The 13,851-nt window shown below is 40.1% G+C and overlaps 1 protein-coding gene across 1 annotated transcript in view; it reads right to left on the bottom strand.

The window, feature by feature from the left end:
• KEL (Kell blood group, metallo-endopeptidase) overlaps positions 1-11,786 on the bottom strand; it is a 36,968-nt gene extending 25,182 nt beyond the window's left edge. Inside the window, exons 1-2 of the mRNA XM_021078895.1 lie at positions 10,692-11,786; positions 1,421-1,471 (exon numbers count right to left, since the gene is read on the bottom strand). Of these exons, the coding sequence (XP_020934554.1) occupies positions 1,421-1,471; positions 10,692-10,883 (243 nt within the window). The 5' untranslated portion in view covers positions 10,884-11,786. The remainder of the gene's footprint in view (positions 1-1,420; positions 1,472-10,691) is intronic.

Genomic DNA, 13,851 nt, shown 5'->3' with positions numbered 1-13,851 from the left:
TTCAACTGGGTTGTTGGCTTTTTTGCTGTTGAGTTGTATAAGTGGCTTGTATATTCTAGGGATTAAGCCCTTGTCAGTTGCATCATTTGAAACTATTTTTTCCCATTCTGTAAGTTGTCTTTTTGTTTTCTTTTGGGTTTCCTTTGCTGTGTAAAAGCTTGTTTGTTTGATTAGGTCCCATTGGTTTATTTTTGCTTTTATTTCTGTTGCTTTGGGCATACCTTTTCTTTTATAGCTATGAAACTAGACTATATAACCCTTGTTTAATTAATTAGTAAATCAACCAAAAACATATTTAACAGTCATAGTTTGGTTGGTATTGAATATGGCAAAAGCTTGAAGGTAATGCCATAAAGACTAAAGTTTGAAAGGTGGGTGTCTCAAAAAGAGGATCCTTGCCTTTCACATTTTGTAGCATTTTTTCCAAGCCCCTACTCCCTTTCCAACCCAACAGGCATCCAGGGCAATACTCCAGTCACAGAAGACTAACTGACACAGGAATCAATTCAATGTATGTGTCCTCAAAAAGAATTTGCATAAGATATTGCTAAGTCTACTGTCTTAGCCAACTATTGCCATAATAATGCCTTGTAACAAATTGCTCAAAACTCCGTGGCCACCGTATGCTATCACTATATGTGGAATCTAAAGTATAACACAAATGAATGTATCTATGAAACAAAAATAGACTCACAGACATAGCGAATAGATTTGTGGTTGCCAAGTGGGGATGGGTGGTGGGGGAGGGAAGGATTGGGATTTGAGGATTAGTAGATGAAAATTATTATGTATAGACTGCACAAATAACTTCCTACTATAGAGCGCAGGAAACTTTATTCAATATCCTGTGATAAACCATAATAGCAAAGAATATGAAAAAGAATCTATATGTGTATATGTATGACTAAGCCACTCTGCTGTACAGCAGAAATTAACACAACATTGTAAATCAACTACACTTCAATAAAATTAAAAAATAAAATTAAATTTAAAAATTGAAAACCCAGTGGTTGCAAAAACAACCATTTATTTTCACGTTCAAATATCTGTGTCACCTGCTGTTCTGCTGATGTAAGCTGTGCTCATTTGTGCTTTGGACTGCATTTGGGTGAGCCTGGATTTAGGATGTAGGTTCCTGCAAGTCTGCTGCATGTGTGTTTTTTCCAGGGCCCAGGCTAAGGGGACAGAACCTAAGCAAGTCATGTTTTACCATAAAGAATCCCCAGAGAGCAAGGCTCAAGCTAAAACAGGTGAGTAATTAAGACTCCTTTTGTATCATGTTTACTAAGATTCCATTGGTCAAAGTAAATCACATGGCTGAACCCAACATCACGGATCCAGAGAAGAGTACTTTGCTCATAGGAAGGGCGTAAGAGTAGGGAGCATTTGCTAAATAATAAACCCGAAGCATCATACTTACTTGATTGAAAACCTCACACCCTCTCTTGCTAGCATAAGGGGTTTGGTCCATCTGTGTGGGAACAGAAATATTAGCATCTTCTGTGAGAGCAGCAAAAATCTACATGGAAAAGAAATGGTAGGAACCCAAATGGGTCAGCCTTCTACACCATGAAACTCATAAACCATCACATCACATAAATGGTGGCCCTTGTATCATTTGTCCTCAGGCACAGCAGGACATCTCAAGATACATGACAATATGACATTCCTGCATCTATGAACCTTTAAACCAGCATTTCCACTCATGCAAGTGTCATAATGCCACCCTACTTTAACAGAAAACACATTTTTTTCCAAAACCTTTACCTTTTTAAAATTGACCTTGATCCCTTAACTTCTTTCTGGTTCTTCTGACCCTCAACTCTGTCCTCTCTCTTAGGCCTAGCACATGTGCTTCAGAGTTGATGCCTGAACTTGACTCTGCAGATCTAGGCTTGTACACCCTGTGAGGATTTTGGCCTAAACACATATGTTGGATCTTCTGTTCCAGGCAGACTCAGATAAAGTCCTACAAACCAGCTCCACACCCACAGAGCTTCATTCTCAATCTCCAACCCTGGCCGGCTCAGATTCCAGGCAGACCATGCATGGGGATCACCGGCAGTGGAGATCGTTTGGGAAGCATGAATAGAAAAACTCTGAAATCAAGGCTAAGTCATTAGTAAGATGGGCCGAGGTCAAGAACTATGCAGGAACTGTGAGGGGTTAGCGTGGAAAGTAGGTCCCAGAAGAAGGTGTCGGTACTGTAAACCCTGATGGTGTTTTTTGTTTGGGGAGGAAGGATGGGGAGTGAGGGGTGAGGTGGGGTGGGGGTTGTTTGTTTGTTTGTTTGTTTGTAATGCAAGTGCCTGACTTAAGCTTAGATTGCCCAGGCATCCATTTCAAAGAGGCATCCACTTCAAAGCCAACTATCTCCAGCCACAGATAAAGGACCAGGCCACCTCCCCCACTGAGGCTGCTTTGTTTAGAGATCTTTGTTCATTTCAACAACCAACCATTTTGGGCTACTAGTTCTCTTGTCTTCCCCTGCTTTAAATTCCCACTTTTATGTTTTAAATTCATCAAGAAGGAGCCACAAAACCCTACGCCCCCATCCTCAAGCCAAATAAAAGCAGAAACCCAGGCCCAGGCACACTCTTTCTCTAGCCACCACCTCTCTGTGTGGCCCTAGGTGTGCTGTGTAATTTCCAGGTCTTGTAAGCAATAAACCTTTATTTTTTTAAGAGCTTCCAGATGGTTATTGCTAAAGGGCATCTTGCAATCATAATAAGAAACACAATAGCTGGTCCAACCACAACATTAGCTGTTGATAGGCTGAGATGACACAAGACAGTATCTAACTTTAGGGCATGGGGGAAATTGGTATAGATAGTGATCAGCTGCCTGTGGTCTCTTTGGTGATTAGAGAATCACTTTTGCCTGGCCCTGATGCCCTGATTCTACGCTTTTTCCTTCTAGCTTTATCGACATAACTGACATACAGCACTCTATAAGTTTAGGGTATATAGCATAATGTTTGACTGACATAACATCATGAAATGATTATCACAATAAGTTTAGTAAACACCCATCATTTCACATAGATGCAAAATTAAAGAAATAGAAAACAAAATTTTTCCTTGTGATAAGAACTCAGGATTTATTCTCTTAATGACTTTCATCTAGCATACAGTAGTATTAATTCTATTTATCATGTTGTACATCTCTAGTACTTATTCATCTTATAAATAAATGGAAGCTTGTTCCTTTTGACTGCCTACATCTAATTCTCCCTCCCTGACCTCTTCCACGCCCCCACGCCTCTGGTAACTCTAAATCTGATCTCTCTCTCTCTCTGACCACACCTGGGGTGTATGGACGTTCCCAGGCCAGGGATTGAACTCACATCACAGCAGCAACCCAAGCCCCACTGCAGTGACAATGCCGATCCTTAACCCTCTGTGCCCCAAGAGAACTCCAAATTTGATCTCTTTTGAAATGTTTGTTTGTGTTTGAAGTATAATTGACCTAGGACACTATGTTAGTTCCTGTTCTACAACAGTGATTCAATATTTCCGTAACCTTCAAAACGATCCGTACAGTAAATGTAGTAACCATCTGTTACCATGCAAAGATATTATGTAGCTATTGACTGTAGTCCTTGTACTATACATTTCGTAACAGTGACTTGTTTATTTTGCAGCTGGAAGTTTGTACCTCTTAATCTCCCTCACTTATTCATCTCCTCCTCCCATTTTCTTCCCCTCTGGCAACCACCTGTTTATTCTCTGCCTTTGTAACTCTGTTTTGGTTCTGTTTTTTAGATTCCATGTAGAAGTGAAATTATACAGTATTTGTCTTCCTCCGACTGACTTATTTCACTTAGCATAATACCCTCTTGGTCCATCCATGTTGTCACAAATGATAAGACTGCATTTTTTATTATGGCTGTGTAATATTCAATTGTATGTACACATGCCTCCTCCTCCTTTTTTTTTTTTTTAACTGATGTCCTGATTCTTAAGTTAGAGCATCCCTACCAATATTTATTAATTGTTGATTGATTGTTTTGTCACCCAACAGGGGAAGTTTACTCTGAATGGAAATTGAGAATCATGGTCACCTCTCCAACCTGGAAAGCCAGTCCCTTTGCTCCCTTCCCCACAAAAAGTTCAGTTAATGCAGTTAATTCCCCTACCTCTATTTAAACATGCATGCACACACACTTAGACCATCACCTAGAAAATATTATTTGCTGGATTGCAATTTTCTGTTTCTTTTCAAATATCTATCTTTTCCTGGAACTGTTAGGATGGACGGTTTTGGTCTTCTCTCCCTTTTTTCTTCCCAGCAGCAAGGCAATCAGAGGGGTTCCCATCTCAAGGGACCACATCTTTCCTGTGGTCCAACTTCCTCCATGCCCCTGTTTTAAGCCTCAGTTGTATTATTCTTCAGTATAGCCTCGGTAAAGGTATTCAGTGTATTTTGCAATAGAAATGATGTGGTCTAGTGTCAAGCAGAATGTTAGCTCCAGACAGCCTGGAGTCGATTTGAATGTGGGTTCTACCAGTTACAGTCATAAGATCTTAGGGAAGTCTCTTAATGAATCTGTAACCCTGATTTCCACAAAACAAAAGCATCATGCCTTTTATGACATGTTAGCATAAGCACTAAAATAATTTGTGTTTTGTACACTGCTTTGCAAATCAGAGGCCAACAAGTGATAGCTATCACCACTGGCAAGTGCTTATTTATGTTTCAGGGTTTCCAAGAGCAATACAATAGTATCAGGCCATCTGTACAGTAAAGGATAAAAGATTGTGAACCTGGTTTTTCCACTTTTTTTTTTGTCTCAGATCTTGGTGGAATATCAGACAAGGCTAAGAATTTGCTAAGAAGTTAAAGACATTGGAGAATGAGGCTTCTTATTAAAAGAATGTATATATATGTATGACAGGGTCTCTATGCTGTATACCATAAATTGACACAACACTGTAAATCAACTATAATTTTTTTAAAAAAAGAGCTTAGGGATACTGTGGTTTTTCCTTTCCCTCACCACTAATTGTGTTTACCACTCACTTTGAGTCCAATGAGGAGATTCAAGAGAATAGTTTGGAGAACTTGACAGATCAGGAAGTAGCACATGACTGATGTCCAAAATTACAAAGAGTGTTTGGTTGGGTACCTGTACTGAGATGGTGCAGCAAAGAACACTGCCATGGACACCAGAGGTACCTCTACAGATGCAGGCATTCAGTGCATTTTCTGTGCAATGTGGATCCTGCAGAAAGGAGTTGGCCATGAGCTGACTTCAAATGTACAGGCTGCGGGACTTCCTAGCAGAAGAGAGGCTACTCAGAAGGAAAGGATGGACACACACTCTTGAAAGAAAAAAATTAAGGCAAAATTTTGAAGAGCAAGCCAGGGGAAGGACTTCAAGCAGATGTTTCTAGTGAGAATAACTCTGAAACGCCTACAAGAGAGTCCCCTAAGAGAAAACTTTAGATATCAGGCTCATCCGGAGGGCTCAGAACCAGATTAAAAGTGAACCCTTGCCATCCTTTACTTCTCTTCCTTTCCCAAGCATCAACCTGGAAGGAACCAAAGCTACTGTTGTAAGTTAGAAAGGAGATGGAGAGAGAGATGCTGACCTTGACCTGCATTTCCTACTGAAGCTGTCAAGCCTGAGGCATGTGCAAACTGAGGAAGAGGGGAATTTGGGGTTTCTTTGTTTTTGCTTTTTAGGACCGTACCTGCGGTATATGGAGGTTCCCAGGCTAGAGGCCCAGTCGGAGCTACAGCTGCTGGCCTGCACCACAGCCACAGCAACATCAGATCTGAGCCTCATCTACAATCTACACCATAGCTCACGGCAATGCCAGATCCTTAACCCACTGAGCAAGGCCAGGGATCAAACCCACAACCTCATGGTTCCTAGTCAGATTCGTTTCTGCTGCACCACAATGGGAACTGCAGGAAGAAGGGAATTTTGAAAGCAACAATAATCCAGATTTATGGTAGTAAATAAGACCACCCTTTTTATTATCTGGAAATGATTGGAGAACCTTTTATTAACTGGAAATACCTGGAAAAGATACTGGGCTTGCCCAGGATTTCACTCAGAGGTGATGAACAAGCTGATAAGAGTAGGTTTTCTGAGAACAGCTCTAAGAAAGAACAGACGATTCTGCCCATGCATTGCTGAGTCTAGGTCCATTACTAAACCAGCCACATGAGCTGCATAATCAAGGAAAACGGCCTCATTTTTCTCATCATGTGAAAAATGAGAGAATTGTACTTATGCGTTATTTCAATTAAATCTATCTTAATAATATGAAGCTTATAAAACATTTAGCACTGGCTGGTCCTATTTAATATTCAGTAAGTATTCTGTGCTGTATAAAGGACTGATGAATCGTCTTCCTATTTGGAAGAATAGAGAACAAGAGAATGGAACAAGCCGTGTTGCTCTCCCATTGTAAAACCAGTAAAAAAAAACCACACAAGAAATATGACTGACTCATTGGGAAGTGTATCAGTTATTCAGTGATCCATAATAACCCACAAATTTGGCACTTTAAGAAACAGTTGGAGTTCCTGTTGTGGCTCAGGGGTAATGAACCCAACGAGTATCCATGAGGATGTGGGTTCGATCCCCAGCCTTGCTCAGTGGGTTAAGGATCCTGTATTGCCATGAGTTGTGGTGTAGGTCACAGACACAGCAAGGATCCTGAGTTACTATGGCTGTGGTATAGGCCAGCAGCTACAGCTCTCACTCGACTCCTGTCCTGGGAACTTCCATATGCCATATGCCATGGATACAGCCCTAAAAAGACAGAAAAAAAGAAAGAAAAAGAAATAACTTATTGTTTCTCTATTCTATGTGTTGGCAAATTAGGTACAGCGGGAGCGTCAGGTGCTTTCATTTATGTGTTTGGTTTCAAATGCAGGCCAGATCAGAGCTACCTAGTCCAGGATGGTCTCATTCACCTCTTTGGTACTTGGCTAGGACTTTTGGCCAAGGTATCTCTGATTCCCCCCATGGGGCACCTCCAGAGGTTCACATCATATGTGAGTAGGGAAAAGCAAATGAAAACAACGAGATGTCATTACATGCCTGGTAGAATGGCCAAAATCCAGAACACTGACAATATGAAAGGCCGATGAGAATATGGATGAACAGGAACTCCCATCTACTGCTGCTGGGAATGCAAAATGGGGCAGCCCCTCTGGATGACAGTTTGACAGTTTCTTACAATGTTAAACATACTCTTCTGATTCAGCAATCATGCCCCTTGGTATTTACCCAAAGGAATTAATAACTCATGTTCACACAAAAACCTGCACACAGATGTGTATAATAACTCATAATTGCCAAATCATGGAAGTGACCGAGATATTCTTTAGCAGGAGAATGGGTAAATAAACTGTGGTATATCCAGATGATGAAATATTATTTAGCTCCAAAAGGAAATGGGCTGTCAAGTCATGAAAAGACATAGAGGAACCTTAAATGCCTATTACTAGGTGAAAAAAAAAAAAAAAGCCTATCTGAAAAGGTTGCCTACTATATGATGACAATTGGATCTGGAAATGGAATTCTGGAAAAGGCAAAATTTTGGAGACAGTAAAAAGATCAGTAGTTGCCAGAGACTGCAAGGGAGGAGGGTGGGATCAGCAGGTGGAACAAAGACGAATTTGAGGGCAATCGAACTACCCTGTATAGTACAATAATGATGAATATATACCATTATCCATTTGTCCAATCACATACAATGTACAACGAGTGGACCCTAAGGTAAACTACAGACTCTGGGTGATTATGATACGTCAATGTAAGTTCAATGGTTACAAATGTATCACTCGGGGGAGGGAGTGTTGAAAATGGGGGAGGCTATGTTTGTAGAGGGTAGGGAGCATATGCGAAATCTCTATACTTTCCTTTTCATTTTGCTGTGAACCTAAAACTGTTCTAACAAAATACAGTTTTAAAAAAAGAAACCAGTATGGTACTTGCATAAAAACAGACATAGAGACCAATGGAGCAGAATAGAAAGCTCAGAAATAAACCCACACATACGTAGTCAACTGATCATAGTCAAAGAAGCCCAGAATACATAATGGGGAAAGGGTAGTCTCGTCAAAAGAGTGTTGGGAAAATTGGACAGCCACATGCAAAAGAACGAAATTGGACCTTTATTTTACACCACACACAAAAATCAGCTCAGAATGGATTAAAAATTTTAATGTAACACCTAAAACTGTGAAATTCCCAGAAGAAAATATAGGGAAAGAAAGTACCCCAGTGGTGCCATTGGTTAGTCTGCAGTACTTATATGAAAATATAGGGAAGAAGTTCCTGACATCAGTCTTAGCAATGATTTCTTAGATACGTCACTAAAAAACACAGGCAACAAAAGTAAAAATAAACAAGTAGGACCACATTAACCTAAAATGTTTCTGCACAGCAATAGAAACAATCAACAAAATAAAAAACCAACCTGTAGAATAGGTGAAAATATTTTCAAACCGTATAGAAGAGCTTACATAAGATGTAAAACATATAAGGAACTCATACAACGCAATATCAACAAAATAAATAATTTGATTAAAAATTAGCAGAAGAACTGAATAGATGTTTTTCCAAAGAAGACATACAAAAAGACAACAGGTATGTGAAAAGATGCTTTACGAAAGTAATCATCAGGGAATGCAAATTAAAACCACAGAGGCTGTTAATATTTGTTGTATGTATCTGGGTGCTCCTATATTTGGGGCATATATGTTGATGATAGTAATATCCTCTTATTGGATGGATCCCTTAATCATTAAATAGTGTCCTTCTTTGTCTGTCTTTATGTCTTTTGTTTTAAAGTCTATTTTGTCTGACATGAGTATTGCAACTCCTGCTTTCCTGTCATGTCTATTGGCATGAAATATTTTTTCCCACCCCTTCACTTTCAATCTATATGTGTCCTTTGTCCTAAGGTGGGTTGTGGAGAAAAGGGAACCCTCCTGCACTGCTGGTGGGAATGTAAACTGGTACAACCACTATGGAGAGCAGTTTGGAGATACCTTAGAAATCTATAAATAGAACTTCCATATGACCCAGCAATCCCACTCTTGGGCATATATCTGGACAAGAGTTTCCTCGAAAAAGACACATGCACCTGCATGTACATTGCAGCACTATTCACAATAGCCAAGACATGGAAACAACCCAAATGTCCATTGACAGATGATTGGATTAGGAAGATGTGGTATATACACAATGGAATACTACTCAGCCATAAAAAAGAACAAAAGAATGCCACTTGTAGCAACATGGATGGAACTAGAGACTCTCATCCTGAGTGAAATAAGTCAGAAAGAGAAAGACAAATACCATATGATATCACTTATAATTGGAATCTAATATACAGCACAAATGAACATTTCCACAGAAAAGAAAATCATGGACTTAGAGAACAGACTTGTGGCTGCCAGGGGGAGAGGGAGGGAGTAGGAGGGATCAGGAGCTTGGGGTTATTGGATACAACTTCGAATGGATTTACAATGAGATCCTGCTGAGTAGCATTGAGAACTATGTCTAGATACTTATATTGCAAAAGAACAAAGGGTGGAAAAAAATGTATACATGTAAGTGTATCTTGGCTCCCATGCTGTACAGTGGAAAAATAAATTAATTAATTAAAAAAAAAACCACAGTGGGATATCACTTCACATTTGGCAGAATGACCATTACCAAAAAGTCAAGCAATAAGTACTGGCAGGGATGTAGATAGAAAAGGGAACCTTGTGTATTGTTAGCAGGAATGTAAATTGGTTGAGCCACTATTGAAAATAGTATAGAGGCTCCTTCAAAAAATTAAGAATAGGCGTTCCCATAGTGACTTGGTGGTAATGACCCCAACTATGATCCATGAGGATGCGGGTTAGATCCCTAGCCTTGCTCAGTGGGTTAAGGATCTGGCTTGCCATGAGCTGTGGTGTAGATCACAGATGCAGATGCAGCTTGGATCCTGCATTGCTGTGGCTATGGCTATGGCAGGTAGCTGCTGCTCCGATTTGACCCTTAGCCTGGGGCTTTGCATATGCCATGGGTGTGGCCCTAAAAAAAAGAAAGGAAAATGTTATGTATATATAATATGTATTTATTATTTATTGATACATTAGTTGATATATTAATTTAGATGTATTATATTCACATAAATATATAAATGTGGTATAATGTGTATGGAATGCTGCTTGGCCAGAAAGAAGGAAATCTTGCCATTTGTGAGACCATGGACGAAGCTGAGAGTATTACACAAAGTGAAATAAGTCAGGTAACTACAAATACTATATGACATCCTTTACATGTGAATTCTAAAAAAAAAAAGCTGAAGGCACAGAAACAGATTAGAGTGGTGGTTGCCAGGGATGAGGAATGGGGAGAGGGTGGTCAAAGAGTAAAAACTTTCAGTTATAATCTGAGTAAGTTTGAGGGTCCAACATACAGCATGGTGACTATAGCTAATGGGACTATATTATATACTTGAAAGTTGCTGACAGTAGATTTATATGTTCTGCTACAAAAAAAAAAAAAAGAGCTAATGAGATGATGGGTGTATTAACTAATCTTATCATGGTAATCATTTCACTTTTATATACGTCTATCAAATCATCACGTTGTACATCTTAAACTTACACAAGGTGATGTGTTAATTATATCTCAGTGAAGCTGGGGGAGGGCAGATCACACTTACCAAAGTGTGTAGGTATCTTCTAACCTGCTGTGTGCCCAAAGAGAACAAAAAGGTGGACGAAGGGTAAATTTTCTGTCTGCTTGAGCTAGGACACCCATCCTCTCCTGCCCTTAGACATTGGTGTTCCTGGTCCTCGCCCCTCAGACCAAAAGCACAATCTATAAAATGAAGAATTAATAAATTTGACTTCATTAAAATTTTTTAAAAATTTTGCTGTTCAGCAAACCATGTTAAGAGGATGAAAAGACAGACTACAGACTAGGGAAAAATATTTGCAAACCACATATATGACAAAAGATTAGCATCAGAAAAAATATACACATATAGTTAAAACTCTCAAAACTCAATAATAATTTAAAAAAAAAGCCACTTAGAAAATGGGCAGTAGACATTGCAGGGTGTTTCTCCAAAGAGGATAAAGGGATGACACACAGCACTGAAAGATGTTCAAACTTATTAGCCACTTGAGAAATGCGAATTAAAATTTCAATGAGCTATCCCTACTACATATTAGAGTGGCTAAAGCATAGAGTGACAACCAAATGCCACCAGCCACACAGACAATCTGAATCACTCATATGTTGCTTATGGGAATGTAAAATGGTATAGCCATTCTAGAAAACAGTTGGCAGTATCTTTTAAAAAAAATTAAATATGCAACTACTATATGACACACCAATTGCACTCCTGGGCATGTATCCCAGAGAAATAAAAGCTTATGTTCACATAAAACCTGTACACAAATATTTGCAGCAGTTTTATTTATAAGAGACAAAAGGGAAACAACTTAGACTTCCTTCATTGGCTGGATGATTAAACAAACTACAGTAACACATATCAGTGCTACTCAGTATTAAAAAGCAACAAAACATTGATGCAAACAACATCCTGGGTAAATCTCCAAAGAATTATTCTGAGTGAAAAAATTCAACCCCCAAAGATTGTATACCTACATCATTCCATTTATATAACATACTCTACAGGCCAAATTACAGAAAAGAAGAACAATTTAAGAGTTCCCGTCGTGGCTCCGCGGTTAATGGATCTGACTAGCATCCATGAGGACGCAGGTTCGATCCCTGGCCTCCCTCAGTGGGTTAAGGATCCAGTGTTGCCATGAGCTGTGGTGTAGGTCGCAGATGCAGCTCAGATTTCATGTTGCTGTTTCTGGGTCATAGGCCAGTAGCTGCAGCTCTGATTCATCCCCAAGCCTGGGAACTTCCATATGCCACAGGTGTGGCCCCAAAAAGAAAAAAAAAAAAAGTGGCGAGAGAATGATCATAACTTCATTTCATCATTTGAGTTCCTAACACCAGATTCTTCTTAGTCCCAGGTTTTTTTTACTTCTTAACTGAACAAAATAAGATTTTCAGATTTCTCATAGGATCTATCCCTGCTCTAGGCCCACTCGTGTGCCTCTCTTGGTGAGGGGTCTCTAGGACAATTCTTTCTTGGGGACCAGAGTCTCCAAACCAAATCCTATTTTGAAATGAAATGTTCCTACTTTGCTTTCCAGATTGTCTTCTACATTTTCTAAAGCCTGTGGTCCAAAAATATAGAACAGGCGGATAGAGCTTGATTTTTTAGTATAGCAGTTTGGGTTTTCATGCCAATGCTATGTTTGAAATGCAAGAGTGTTATTGAATTTTTACAGTCTATATTTAAAAACTAGCGAGTTAATTGAGCCTGGAATTCCTAAGCACTCTTGCTAAGGGTCAGAACCACACTTTGTGGTTCTCCTGAAAAGAGATGACTCAGAGGCTACCTGTCTGTGGGCGTCTGAAACCACGAGGACGTGCACCTCTGTCCAGGCTGCCACACTCCTGAGCTTCTTGAGATCCAGTTGCAGGTACAGTCAATTGCCTTGAGGGCTCACAGACTGTCCAGTTGGCTCCCATACTTTCCTGCCAACACTTCCATACTCTGTTCCTGAAGTAGTCAGAAACCATCTTTAATCCTTTCTTCGATTTAAGCTTCTCCCCTGAAAGGTGGATTAAACCTAGCATGCTTGGCTTATACCTTGAGATGCACTTAGAGAAACAGAGTTTCTGTTCTGCCTCTACCCAGGAACTAGAAAGAAAATCCAATCGAAGTGACTTTACTTCCGGCTCTTGTCTATATTTACAGCAGGTATTCATTAGGACACCTGTTTTCTGCTGAGGTCATAGCTGCTCAGTTTTGTGTGAAAACACTAATCACTAGCACAGGATGGGAGTTCTGGTTGTGGCTTAGTGGATACGAACCTAACTAGTATTCATGAGGATGCAGGTTTGATCCCTGGTCTCGCTCAGTGGGTTAAGGATATGGCATTGCTGTGAGCTGCGGTGTAGGTTGCAGATGCAGCTCGGATCCTGTGTTGCTGTGGCTGTGGTATAGACCGGCAGCTACAGCTCTGATATGACCCTAGCCTGGGAATTTCCATAAGCCACAGGTGCAGCCCTAAAAAAGCAAAACAAAAAAACAAACAAAAAAAACAAAACCTAGTGCATGCGGAAACAACTTTGTTCATTGTACTTACCTCTGACCATGACGTACAGGGGCCTCCCACAGCCTCAAACAATGCATTGCCTAAGAGAGTTCCACTCTACTTTCCTTCCTGTTTGGGGAGATCGCTGTTTCTAGATTTAAAATAATAATAATAATAAACGGTAATGAAGGTGGGGCAGGGGCAGGGCAAGGGTGTGTGCAATATTCTGGCACCCAGAGGGGGAGACAGGCAGCCAATAAAGAATAGACAAATAAATGCTGCTGGTTAGGTAGTTATAACTGCTCCAGCTGTTTTAGGTAGCTATAACTGTAAGGAAAAATAAAGCAGGAAAACGGGGGGAGAGAGATGGAGAGTGGTGGTGATGAAGTGATATGGCGTTTGAACAGAAGGAGTGAAGGAGTCAGCCATGCAATTGGAGGGAAGACTTTGAACTTTCCTTTATGTGTGATGGGGAGTCACTGAAAAGTTTTTAAAGAATCACCCAGTCTCCTGGGGGAGGTGGTGTTGGGTGGAAGCAGGAGGATGTTAGACTCATTGCAAAATCCAGGCAAGATGTAGATTAAAGTGACAGCCATGGAGGTGGTAATAAGCAACTGAAATCTAGATATTTTTCTAAGATGGTGCCAGTAGGATGAGTCAATGGAATCCATGTGCCATGAGATGAGAGAGAGA

The sequence above is a fragment of the Sus scrofa genome, chromosome 18 (assembly GCF_000003025.6).
Source record: "Sus scrofa isolate TJ Tabasco breed Duroc chromosome 18, Sscrofa11.1, whole genome shotgun sequence".
Classification (NCBI taxonomy): Eukaryota; Metazoa; Chordata; class Mammalia; order Artiodactyla; family Suidae; genus Sus; species Sus scrofa.
Note: the sequence above shows the minus strand (reverse complement) of the source record. Positions and strands in the feature narration are given on the sequence as shown.